The following is a 13881-nucleotide window of genomic DNA, read 5'->3' as shown; positions in this document are numbered from 1 at the left end:
TAATTTATAGCCTGTGAATTCACACCAAGCTACTGCTAGAAAAAAATCCAGATCTACTATTTGTTCAGCAAGCTAGAAAATCAGTTGAGAACTTGACCAGAGGCAATGACCTGAGTGTTAACAGTATGGTTGCCTTCATAAGGTGACCTGGGTTCCAGATGACCTGGGTTCCAATCCTGCTCTGCCGTTTGCTGGCTGTGTGACCTAAGGCAGGTCACAACTTGCCTAGAGCCGCGAAAATGGCACTCGCAATTGTTGCATTGTATGCTGGTGCAGAGTGAATGAATGAGCTAGCATGCAAAGTGCTTTCTTTACATTAGTGCCTGGCACAGAGCAAGCTTCCTCTAAGCCAGTAACAGGCAACATTCTTATGGGAAGCTCCCCTGAGAGGAGAAACACAAACAAAACCCTTTCAGCATCAGAATTAATCACCAGTTTTAATATGAAATTGTATCCAAATACGTTTACTTTTTTCTTTTTGATCAAAACATATTTCTAAGATGCCTTAGAAGAACATTTTAATATTAAAATTTATTTAATAATTAGAGACCTTTTAGATATACCTAAAATATAAGTGCTAAAAAAAATTGCCAGGTTGTCAGCACATATTATTAAAACTTTATCAAGCACATGAGAGCATTTTCCAAGTCTAAAGTTTCTTAGCATTTAAAATATTAAGGTAGGAACATGAAGACTTAGGTTCTAGGTGTGGTTTAGACAAAACACTTCTTTTTCTTTCCTTGGCTAGTCTCAATTTTCTCTTCTGAATAATGAAGAGCTTGGGATGAATAACCATAAAGTCCCAGAACAATCCCTGCTTCTCAACATGGCTTTCTTTCTTTTTTTTTTTAATTGATACAAATAGGTGTGTACATCTTCTCAATACATGTGATAATTTGATACATTCATCTAATGTGTAAAGATCAAATCAGGGTTACTGGAATATCCATTACTTTAAATATTTATCTTTTCTTTCTGCTAGGAACACTTGAATTATTCTTCTCTAGCTATTTTGAAGTGTACAGTAGATTAATGTTAACTATAGTCATTCCAGTGATATACCAAACATTAGGTCTTACTTCTTTTAACGGTACATTTGCACCTATTAATCAACCTCTCTTCATTGCCCCCCTCTCCCTACCCTTCTTGGCCTGTGGTAGCCACAAATCTTCTCTATATTTTCTTGAGATCTGCTTCTTTAGTTCCCACATATAAGTGAGAACGCACAATATTTGTCTTTCTGTGCTTAGGTTATTTCACATAACACAGTGACCTCCAGTTTCATAAATGCTGCAGAAAATACCAGGATTTCTTTCTTTTTAAGGCAGAATGATATTACATTGTGTATATATACAACATTTTCTTTATCCAATCATCCACTTATCGGCACTTAGGTGAGCTTATATTGTGCCTATTGTGAATAGTGCTATAATAAACATATGAGTGTAAATATCTCTTTGGAATACTGATTTCCTTTCTTTTGGAGATATACTCAGTAGTGGAATTGCTGGCTTACATAGTAGTTCAATTTTTTGGTTTTTAGGGGTCTCCATACTATTCTCCACACATGGCAATTTTTTTTAGCTTTATATTTTAAGTATATCTAAAAGGTCTCTAATAATTATTAAATAAATTTCAATATTAAAATGTTTTTCTAAGACATCTTAGAAATATGTTTCGATCAAAAAGAAAAAATTTACATTCATTCCCTCCAACAGTGTACAAGGGTTCCCCTTTCTCCAGATACCCACCAGCATCCATTATTCCTAGTCTTTTTGACAAAAGTCATTCTAACTGGGTGACACGATATTTCACTGTGATTTTGAATTTTCATTTCTCTGATGATTAGTAATGCTGAGCATTTTTTCATATACTTGTTAGCCATTTGCATGTCTTCTTTTGAGAAATGTCTATTCAGATCTTTTGCCCATTTTTTAATCAAATTATTTGGGGTTTTTTGCTATTAAATTGTGTGGGGTCCTCAGTTATTCTGGTTATTAATCTCTCATCAGATGAACAGTTTGCAAACATTTTCTCCTGTTTTGTGGAGATTGTGGGCTGATTGTTTTTTTCTTAGCTGTGCAGAAGCTTTATAACTTGATGTAATCCCAATTTGTCTGTTTTTGCTATGGTTGCCTATGCTTTTGAGGTTTTATTAAAAAAAAACAAAAACATTGCCCAGCTCAATGTCCTGAAGCATTTCCCCAATGTTTTCTTCCAGGAGTTGAATAGTTTCAGGTCTCAGAGTTAAGTCTTTACTCCATTTTTAGTTGCTTTTTATATGTGGTGATAGGGGTCTAGTTTCATTCCTGTGCATATCGTCGTCCAGTTTTCCCAGCACCATGTATTGAAGGGACTATCTTTTCCCCACAGTATGTCCTCTGTGCCTTTGTTGAAAATGAGTTGGCTGTAAATGTATGACTTTATATGTGGGTTTTCTATTCTGTTCCATTAGTCTATGTGTCTGTTTTTCTGCCAGTAGTGCCATGCTGATTGGTTACCATAGCTTCATAGTCTATTTTAAAGTCTCAGTTAGTGTGATGACTCCAGCTTTGTTATTTTTGTTCAGGATTGTTTTGACTAATTGGAATCTTTTGTGGTTCCATATAAATTTTAGGATTTTTTTTTCTATTTCTATGAAGAATAACATTCTGACAGAGATTGCAGTCAAACTGTAAATTGCTTAGTGTAGTACTGTCATTTCAAAAATACTAATTCTTCTAATCCAGGGGCATGGAATATCTTTCCTTGTATCCATGTCGATTTCTTTCAACAGTGTTTTCTAGTTTTCCTTTTAATAGAATATTTACTACTTTCTTTAAACTGATTCCTAGGTATTATATTTACAATATAACATATTTATCTTGTAAATAGGATTACTTTCTTGATTTCTTTTTCAGATTGTTTGCTGTTGGAGTATAAAAATGCCACTGATTTTTGTACAGTCTGAATCCTGTACCTTCACTGGATTTGTTTATCTGTTCTAACAGGTTTTTTTTTCTTGGTGTAGCTTTAGGTTTTTCTAAATATAAGACCACACCATCTGCAAATAAGGTTAACTGACTTCTCCCTTTTCCATGGTTTTCTCTTCCATCACAATCTCTCTTTCAGTACTTTGTTCTTCTTCCACCTACTCTTTGTCCTCTTCTAGATAATGTATAATTCTCATACAGGTATTGTTTCTTACTTAACTCTAAATACTAAATATATTGCCTCCTAATGACTATCTTCTGTTTAATCATGGATGTTAAAAATCTTTGGAGTAAGAGATTCATTCCCATACCTTAACATTTTTCTGTGGTTTTCTAGCAAAATAGTTTCTGCTGGCTTCCCTCCACCAAATCTGAGCTCAGATCATTTTCCTCTGTCTTGGGTCCCCTAGAGTGAAGAATTTTTCAGAGAATATCTAAAGCCTTTTCCTTTTCCACACATTGCTCTAAATCAGATTCAAATATTTTTACTTTTTTCCTTTTGGACAATGTATGTTGCAGTGATTCAGCAGAAGTAAATTCTTGAGGCCCCTGGTCTATTAGGTCAGCGGTTCTTAGGCTTTGGGTTTATGTTCCATCAAAATTTCTCCTGCCCACCCCCTACCAAATGTGAAGACCAATCTGAATTGCTAAAGAGTTTTGTTTTGTTTTGTTTTGCCAAGTAGTAATAGTAAAATAGCACTACCATCACTATCACTTCAGAAGGAAATTTTAACATTAAAAAGTAAGAGATACACAAACGCCAAATAAAATATAGTCCTTAAATGGAATAAATTATGGTCAGGAGGTGCCTGGCATCCATGTTTAGTGGTTTATTTTTAATATTTTCCTTGTGCCTGTCACAACATAAATTTGGTCTTTATAGCTTTATTTAAAGCTTTATAGCTTTATTATCAACTCTCTACAGTATCATTTTTCTCATGTATCTAAAGAATAGAAAGACTTTTTGGACACATATGGATGAGCAGATTAATATTTAAGAGGCAACATGAGACCAGGAACGGTGGCTCATGCCTGTAATCCCAGCACTTTGAGAGGCCGACGCAGAAGGATTGTTTGAACCCAGTAGTTTGAAACCAACGTGGGCAGAAAAAAAAAATTTTTTTTTTTAATTAGTTGGATGTAGTGATGTGATCCTATAGTTCCAGCTACTCAGGTGGCTAAAGCAGGAGGATCTCTGAAGCCCTGGAGTTTGAGGTTGCAGTGAGCAATGATGACACCATGACACCCCAACCCAGGCAACAGAGTGAGACTCAGTCTCAGGAAAAATGAAAAAAAAAAGGCAACATAGTACAAGTTACCACACATACCTTATTTCAACTCATTTTAAGGAGGAGTTCTAATTTGCCTCCCCTCACCATGGGGTGGTCTTTGAGCAGCACTGGGCTTTCTATTTGGATTTCCACTTATGCAACCTTCTCCGAGTGGCTCCTGCTGATATTCTTCACATTCCCAGCTCAACAACACCCGCTTTAACCATCTCAGTAGTGCACATGACACAGCACAGCAAATGAACCTGAATATTCTCTGATCACAAGGTAATGCTCCCCATCCTGCAACCAGGTCTTTCCTCTGTGGCAAGTTTCTGCCCTGCAGACATTTCTCTACTTTCTTACTCTGCCTCCTTTCAAGCTCTAGTGACCCTTATTCTAGGTCCACTTCTGCTCTTTGCTCCACATATTTGCACCCTATGCCTCCTAAGTTTTTCTTTCTATTCATCTCCCATTTTTCTTAACATTGACTCTCTAATATTTTCCTTGTGCCTGTTTCAATAATAATTAATAATCACAGGATTATACGAACTAGGGTAAAAAAAGCCTTTCTAAAATTTCTTTCTCTTTAAAGGTTATTTAATTATATTAGAGTAGGGTGGAGGCGGAGCAAGATGGCAGCCGAGTGACAGCTTCCTTGCATCTGGGCACCGTGAGTCTGGGGAGATGGGACTCCAGGCATCTCTGGCTGGTGGGATCTGCCTATCATCACCCCTGTGAGGATACAGGGAGTCAGCGAGAGATTTCTGGACCCCAAGAGGAGGACTAAAACAGTGGAAAAACGGCAAGTGGTCGCGTGTGTTCAATCCATCTAAACCCGCCCGCAACTGTAAGTCAGTAGCAGCGAGACTGCAAACCAGAAAGGCCTTACCTGTGAACTGTTTTGGTGTCTTTGGACTTGCCACTCAGTTGAACTGCCTTGGGGAGAGCCTGAGCGGGAGTGTGGAGAACTTTGGCTGTTGTCTAGGGCCCCAGTCTGAGACACTGAGCCAGACGGAGCTAATAGTGTTTGGCTGTGGGTCACAGGGAGCCATTGTGAGCGATCTGCCCCGGCAAGCTCCGCCCTCAGGGTTGCAGAGCTAGAATCGGGTGGGAACTGGTAACCCAGCGACCAAGTAGCCTAAGGGTGGGGTCTGAGCCGCCTTGCAGCCCTAACCCTCAGGGGCAGAGTGAGACGGGTTTTGGCACACTGGGTAAGTGGTTAGCCACTTGAGCAGTGATTCCAGCGACAAGCACTTTCCTGGGAAAGCTTCTGCTCAGCAAGTTTACAAGTTCAAAGTGCCTTTAAGTGGGCTGAAGAGAGATTTAGGGTCTCTTCCTGCTGGGGTTTGAGAAATCAGCAGCCTCCAGTGGTATCAGAACTGTGATTAACATCTCATAACCCAGAAGACCACGTGTTGCCCAGACAATATTCAACAACATACATGTATTGCTTGGTTTTGGTTGTGTTTTTTGGGTTTTTGGTTTGGTTGGGTTTTTTTTGTTTATTTTGATGTTGCTGATGTTGTTTTGTTTTTCAATTTCAACCTTTTCCATACAGATCCTTTTTCTTTCTCAATTTTTCTAGTTTAATTATAATTTCCCATTGCTGCCATTTTCAATAACTAGAACTTCATATTTGCTAGCGTTTCTACCGCTATTATTTGGTTTTTCACCCAATTTTATCCCATAAAGTTTTCTGTTTGCTTGTTTTGGTTGGATTTATAGTATTTTTGTCTTTCCTCTCTACTTGGTGGAGGTGGGGTACTGTATCTGATCAGGTTAGCAAAGAGCTACTGACCTCAAGGGAACCACCCAACTGGGCACCCCCAGAAGGTGGGGATTTTTTAAGGTCGTGTCAAAGTACCCTACTGTACACCTATATTGCTCTGTCTCCCTCTTTCTGTGCCTCTCTTCTTTTTGTCAATATTCCTTTTACCCACCCCCTCTCCTTTCTCTATTTTTCTTATCACTCGGTCCTCCTTTCTTTCATCCCTTTTTTGCTCTTCAACCTTCTCACCCTTCTGGCCCTGTAATTCTTAGTCCACAGGCACGAGAACTTAAAGAGCAAGAGGAAGTGAAAGGACAATTAGGGCAAGGAAACAGATAAAAGAAATCACTCATGAGGAAGAATCAGCAGAAAACTCCAGGCAACATGAAGAACCAGTCCAGAACAACCCCGCCAAGGGACCATGAGGTAGCTACTGCAGATGATTCCACCTATAAAGAAATGTTAGGAATGACAGAAAGGGAATTTAGAATACACATGTTAAAAACAATGAAAAAAATGATGGAAACAATGAAGGAAACTGCTAATAAAGTGGAAATTAACCAAAAGGAAATCCAAAAACAGAATCAAATAAGAGATGAACGATATGAAGACTATAAAAAGGATATAGCAGAGCTGAAGGAACTGAAACAGTCAATTAGGGAACTTAAAGATGCAATGGAAAGTATCAGCAACAGGTTAGACCATGCAGAAGAAAGAATTTCAGAGGTAGAAGACAAAGTTCTTGAGATAACTCAGATAGTAAAAGAGGCAGAAAAGAAGAGAGAGAAAGCAGAATATTCACTGTCAGAATTATGGGACTTTATGAAGGGTTCCAACATACGAGTTATAGGAATTCCAGAAGGGGAAGAAGAATGCCCCAGAGGAATAGAAGCCATACTAGAGAATATTATAAAAGAAAATTTCCCAAACATCACCAAAGATTCTGACACACTGCTTTCAGAGGGATATCGGACCCCAGGTCGCCTCAAATCTAACCGAGCTTCTCCAAGACACATTGTGATGAACCTGTCCAAAGTCAAGACCAAAGAAAAGATTCTGCAAGCTGCCAGGAGTAATCGCCAGTGGACCTACAGGGGCAAATCCATCAGAGTGACCGCAGACTACTCTAATGAAACTTTCCAAGCAAGAAGACAATGGTCATCTACCTTTAATCTACTTAAACAGAACAATTTCCAGCCCAGAATTCTGTACCCCGCTAAGCTAAGCTTCAAAATTGACGGAGAAATCAAATCATTTACGGATATACAAACATTGAGGAAATTCGCCACAACAAGACCAGCTTGACAGGAAATACTTCAACCTGTTCTGCACACTGACCACCACAATGGATCAGCAGCAAAGTAAGAACTCAGAAATTAAAGGACAGAACCTAACCTCCACACTGATGCAAAAGATAAAACTAAGCAATGGACTCTCACAAAATAAGATGAATAGAATACTACCACACTTATCAATTATCTCAATAAATGTTAATGGCTTGAATTCCCCACTGAAGAGACATAGATTGGCTGACTGGATTAAAAAACACAAGCCATCCATTTGCTGTCTGCAAGAAACACACCTGGCTTCAAAAGACAAATTAAAGCTCCGAGTCAAGGGTTGGAAGACAATTTTTCAGGCAAATGGAATTCAGAAGAAAAGAGGAGTTGCAATCTTATTTTCAGATACATGTGGATTTAAAGCCACTAAAGTCAAAAAAGACAAAGATGGTCACTTTATATTGGTCAAGGGAAAACTACAACAAGAAGACATTTCAATTCTAAATATCTATGCACCCAATTTAAATGCTCCCAGATTCTTGAAACAGACCGTACTCAGTCTCAGCAATATGATATCTGATAATACCATAGTAACAGGGGATTTTAACACTCCTCTTACAGAGCTGGACAGATCCTCGAAACAGAAATTAAACAAAGATATAAGAGATTTAAATGAGACCCTAGAACAACTGTGCTTGATAGATGCATATAGAACACTCCACCCCAAAGATAAAGAATATACATTCTTCTCATCACCCCATGGAACATTCTCCAAAATTGATCATATCCTGGGACACAAAACAAATATCAACAGAATCAAAAGAATTGAAATTTTACCTTGTATCTTCTCAGACCATAAGGCATTAAAGGTGGAACTCAACTCTAACAAAAATGCTCGACCCCACCCAAAGGCATGGAAATTAAACAATCTTCTGTTAATAACAGATGGGTGCAGGAAGAAATAAAACAGGAAATCATTAACTTCCTTGAGCATAACAACAATGAAGACACAAGCTACCAAAACCTGTGGGATACTGCAAAAGCAGTTTTGAGAGGAAAATTCATCGCTTTAGATGCCTACATTCGAAAAACAGAAAGAGAGCACATCAACAATCTCACAAGAGATCTTATGGAATTGGAAAAAGAAGAACAATCTAAGCCTAAACTCAGTAGAAGAAAAGAAATATCCAAAATCAAATCAGAGATCAATGAAATTGAAAACAAAAGAATCATTCAGAAAATTAATGAAATAAGGAGTTGGTTTTTTGAAAAAATAAATAAAATAGATAAACCATTGGCCAGACAAATGAGGAATAGAAAAGTAAAATCTCTAGTAACCTCAATCAAAAATGATAAAGGGGAAATAACAATTGATCCCACAGAGATACAAGAGATCATCTCTGAATACTACCAGAAACTCTATGCCCAGAAATTTGACAATGTGAAGGAAATGGATCAATATTTGGAATCACACCCTCTCCCTAGACTCAGCCAGGAAGAAATAGAGCTCCTGAACAGACCAATTTCAAGCACTGAGATCAAAGAAACAATAAAAAATCTTCCAACCAAAAAATGTCCTGGTCCAGATGGCTTCACTCCAGAATTCTATCAAACCTTCAAGGAAGAGCTTATTCCTGTACTGCAGAAATTATTCCAAAAAATTGAGGAAGAAGGAATCTTCCCCAACACACTTTATGAAGGAAACATCAACCTGATACCCAAATCAGGAAAAGACCCAAACAAAAAGGAGAATTTCAGACCTATCTCACTCATGAATATAGATGCAAAAATTCTCAACAAAATCCTAGCCAATAGATTACAGCTTATCATCAAAAAAGTCATTCATCATGATCAAGTAGGCTTCATCCCAGGGATGCAAGGCTGGTTCAACATACGCAAGTCTGTAAACGTTATCCACCATATTAACAGAGGCAAAAATAAAGATCACATGATCCTCTCAATAGATGCAGAAAAAGCATTTGATAAAATCCAGCATCCTTTTCTAATTAGAACACTGAAGAGTATAGGCATAGGTGGCACATTTCTAAAACTGATTGAAGCTATCTATGACAAACCCACAGCCAATATTTTACTGAATGGAGTAAAACTGAAAGCTTTTCCTCTTAGAACTGGAACCAGACAAGGTTGTCCTCTGTCACCTTTACTATTCAACATGGTGCTGGAAGTTCTAGCCAATACAATTAGGCAAGACAAGGAAATAAAGGGAATCCAAATGGGAGCAGAGGAGGTCAAACTCTCCCTCGTTGCTGATGACATGATCTTATACTTAGAGAACCCCAAAGACTCAACCACAAGACTCCTAGAAGTCATCAAAAAATACAGTAATGTTTCAGGATATAAAATCAATGTCCACAAGTCAGTAGCCTTTGTGTACACCAATAACAGTCAAGATGAGAAGCTAATTAAGGACACAACTCCCTTCACCATAGTTTCAAAGAAAATGAAATACCTAGGAATATACCTAACGAAGGAGGTGAAGGACCTCTATAAAGAAAACTATGAAATCCTCAGAAAGGAAATAGCAGAGGATATTAACAAATGGAAGAACATACCATGCTCTTGGACGGGAAGAATCAACATTGTTAAAATGTCTATACTTCCCAAAGCAACCTACCTATTCAATGCCATTCCTATCAAAATACCAACATCGTACTTTCAAGATTTGGAAAAAATGATTCTGCGTTTTGTATGGAACCGGAAAAAACCCCGTATAGCTAAGGCACTTCTTAGTAATAAAAATAAAACTGGGGGCATCAGCATCAGATTTTAGTCTGTACTACAAAGCCATAGTGCTCAAGACAGCATGGTACTGGCACAAAAACAGAGACATAGACACTTGGAATCAAATTGAAAACCAAGAAATGAAACTAACATCTTACAACCACCTAATCTTCGATAAACCAAACAAGAACATACCTTGGGGGAAAGACTCCCTATTCAATAAATGGTGTTGGGAGAACTGGATGTCTACATGTAAAAGACTGAAACTGGACCCACACCTTTCCCCACTCACAAAAATTGATTCAAGATGGATAAAGGACTTAAATTTAAGGCATGAAACAATAAAAATCCTCAAAGAAAGCATAGGAAAAACACTGGAAGATATTGGCCTGGGGAAAGACTTCATGAAGAAGACTGCCATGGCAATTGCAACAACAAAAATAAACAAATGGGACTTCATTAAACTGAAAAGCTTCTGTACAGCTAAGGAGACAATAACCAAAGCAAAGAGACAACCTACACAATGGGAAAGGATATTTGCATATTTTCAATCAGACAAAAGCTTGATAACTAGGATCTATAGAGAACTCAAATTAATCCACATGAAAAAAGCCAACAATCCCATATATCAATGGGCAAGAGACATGAATAGAACTTTCTCTAAAGATGACAGACGAATGGCTAACAAACACATGAAAAAATGTTCATCATCTCTATATATTAGAGAAATGTAAATCAAAACAACCCTGAGATATCATCTAACCCCAGTGAGAATGGCCCACATCACAAAATCTCAAAACTGCAGATGCTGGCGTGGATGTGGAGAGAAGGGAACACTTTTATACTGCTGGTGGGACTGCAAACTAGTACAACCTTTCTGGAAGGAAGTATGGAGAAACCTCAAAGCACTCAAGCTAGACCTCCCATTTGATCTTGCAATCCCATTACTGGGCATCTACCCAGAAGGAAAAAAATCCTTTTATCATAAGGACACTTGTACTAGACTGTTTATTGCAGCTCAATTTACAATCGCCAAAATGTGACAACAGCCTAAATGCCCACCAACCCAGGAATGGATTAACAAGCTGTGGTATATGTATACCATGGAATACTATTCAGCCATTAAAAAAAAAGGAGACTTTACATCCTTCGTATTAACCTGGATGGACGTGGAAGACATTATTCTTAGTAAAGCACCACAAGAATGGAGAAGCATGAATCCTTTGTACTCAATTTTGATATGAGGACAATTAATGACAATTAAGGTTATGAGGGGGGAAGGAGAAAGAGGGACGAAGGGAGGGGGTTGGGGCCTTGGTGTGTGTCACACTTTATGGGGGCAAGACATGATTGCAAGAGGGACTTTACCTAACAATTGCAATCAGTGTAACCTATCTTATTGTACCCTCAATGAATCCCCAACAATTAAAAAAAAAAAAAAAGTATATTAGAGCAGTCCCATAATTTAGATGGTCCACATTTGTGGTCACTAAAATTAACTACTTTAGGTGTCATAATTCAGCACACCTGCAACTATTACATGGCCTTAGTAATAGAGCCATACAGATGATGTTCTTTTTTTTTTTTTTTTTTTTTTGCCTGTTTGGCAATTTTTAAGGAAGCAATAAAGAAATAATGTAAAATTTGAAAGAAAAGATAAAGGGGAAAAAAGGTTAGAATTGTCACAACCATGTCAATACATTGACAGAAACTAAGCTATATTTCTACTGATCTTGTCCAATAATCCATTTTGATGAAGGTGATGAAAAATACTCTCTAGTTGAACTGAGTTACACTTATTTTATAGTATCTTAGACATTAAAATTTAACATAGAATTGATTCTTCCTTTATTTTCCATTTCATTTCCACTTGTTTTCCCCCTTCAACACAAGCAATATATAACTGCTTAAAATAGTTTTTTCCAAATATTTAACTGGGTGGTGAAAGGCCTCGATAAGTCCCCCAACTCTATATACATACATGTGCAAGGCAATCACTGTAAACTGCTGGGGTATATTATTCCAAAATTTTTCCTTGAACATATACTAACATACATATTAGCAATCAGCATGTTTTTAAATGAAGATTCCACCACTTACCAAAATAAGCCCTGATATTAGTGAGGAAGTGCCAGTTAGGGCCACGTAGAACTTCGGTGTCAATGTGTTCAAAAACATGCTCACTGGAAAAAAGAGAGAGAGAAAAGGGGAGAAGAATAATGTAGGCATGAGTATGTCACTATAACCAGCTCTTTCATTTTTCTTTCTGGTGAAATCATTTGCTTTTTAATAATGAAAATTCTTAGAGCCATAGCAAGGTCTCACTAAAATGGTTCACTGTTACATAAGCTCAGAATACTAGTTACCAAGTTATACAACATAAAAGAAAAAAAAAAGAGTAGCATTTCAGTTTCTACCTCTCAAAACTATTGCTGTGAATGGTTTCCAAGGATGCATAGCCACTGAAGAGTTTGCTCAACCCTGGCTACAAAACCAACATTCAAAAAGAGAAGGTCTCGTACATGTTTTGTGGGAACTACACATCAGAGTCCTTGAGGAACCCATAAGCAGTATTTCTACCTTAAAACAAATGGAAAATAGCTAATTTAATATGTGAAACAGTTATTAGGGATTATAATACTATAGTTACCTCTAAAGAGAAAGGACACATGGAAAAAAGTTAGCACTTATAAGTAAAAGTTTTGTCAACTTCCTTAAAAGGCTGCTCGATTGTTCACCAAAATAATTGAAGTCAATAAAAAAAAAAAAAAAAAAAAGATGAGAAATAAACCACTAAACATGGATGTTCACTGCCAGGCACCTCCTTACCAAATTAACTGTATAGTTGACATGAACAAAGTGCTACTTAATTGCTCATTAATTGCAATTACAAATTGCTCATTAATTAAGGTTCATTTAATATACATTTAAAGATATTTTAAGTCATTATCATTTGTATCTAGATATTGCACAAAACTTTTGCTACCAAAATAACAGAGTTAATGGAGTTTTTGCAAAGCTATTCGCACTTCTTTGCAGAATTTCTTTGTGAGATTCACGTCCAGTCTGGCTTTAGAAGGTCTTGAGAAGTAGGACTTGTATCTCATTATGGGGAAGAGCTTTGACATCTTTCTTGAGCTCAGCCCAGAAAGCAAAGTAATAAACCGAAATGAACGGAGATCCCACATTCCCTCATTTAACAAATATTTTTCCCTCTTTATGAAGGATATATGGGTAAAAAATGAAAGAATGAATCTGACATGGTTCCCTCCGGAAGGCCACAATCCAGCTAAGAAACACACAAGCCAACAAGCAACTATTACATAGTGTGGTAAGTGTGCAGAGAGGTCCTAAGCCTAGGATGTCATGGAACCACATAAGAGGGGTGCAGTCCAGGCTGGGCAGCAGGGAAGATGCCCAGGATTAGGGCACATCTAAACCGAGTCCTGAAGAATAAGCAGGAGTTAACCAGACTAAAGGGGACAGAAGTGGGATGGAGGACAATTTGAGCAGAGGAAAGGACCTGACTCAAGATGCTGAAGAGTGAAGATGGTCTTCCCAAGCAGACGCAGTGATAAGGAGGGAAGGAGACTGAGCAGTGGCCACATCACAGAGACTCTGATGCAGAAGGGTGTGCGGATTCCATTTGCTACCTGAGGACCTTCTCAATGAGCCTGCCTCCCACTGTACCCACTCTCAAATGTTAACTGTTTGACTTGGGTGTGTCATGTGCAATCACGAGAGATTGGACTAGCTCAGGGTGCTCAGTCAATATTCACAACTTGAGCTAAGCTGACTCTTTGGAAAAGGCAGAAAAAGTCATGGAAGCAGTGATTAGTCTGGGGGTG

The 13881-nt window shown here is 37.9% G+C and overlaps 1 protein-coding gene across 7 annotated transcripts in view; it reads right to left on the bottom strand.

The window, feature by feature from the left end:
* Positions 1 to 13881, bottom strand: part of ST7 (suppression of tumorigenicity 7) — a 313492-nt gene that overhangs the window by 130980 nt on the left and 168631 nt on the right. For all 7 annotated transcript variants that reach the window (XM_053608647.1, XM_053608652.1, XM_053608648.1 and 4 more), the window contains exon 2: positions 12134 to 12216. In XM_053608647.1, coding sequence (XP_053464622.1) covers positions 12134 to 12216 — 83 coding nt within the window. The remainder of the gene's footprint in view (positions 1 to 12133; positions 12217 to 13881) is intronic.

Source organism: Nycticebus coucang, chromosome 11, assembly GCF_027406575.1.
Source record: "Nycticebus coucang isolate mNycCou1 chromosome 11, mNycCou1.pri, whole genome shotgun sequence".
In the NCBI taxonomy this organism is placed as follows: domain Eukaryota; kingdom Metazoa; phylum Chordata; class Mammalia; order Primates; family Lorisidae; genus Nycticebus; species Nycticebus coucang.
Note: the sequence above shows the minus strand (reverse complement) of the source record. Positions and strands in the feature narration are given on the sequence as shown.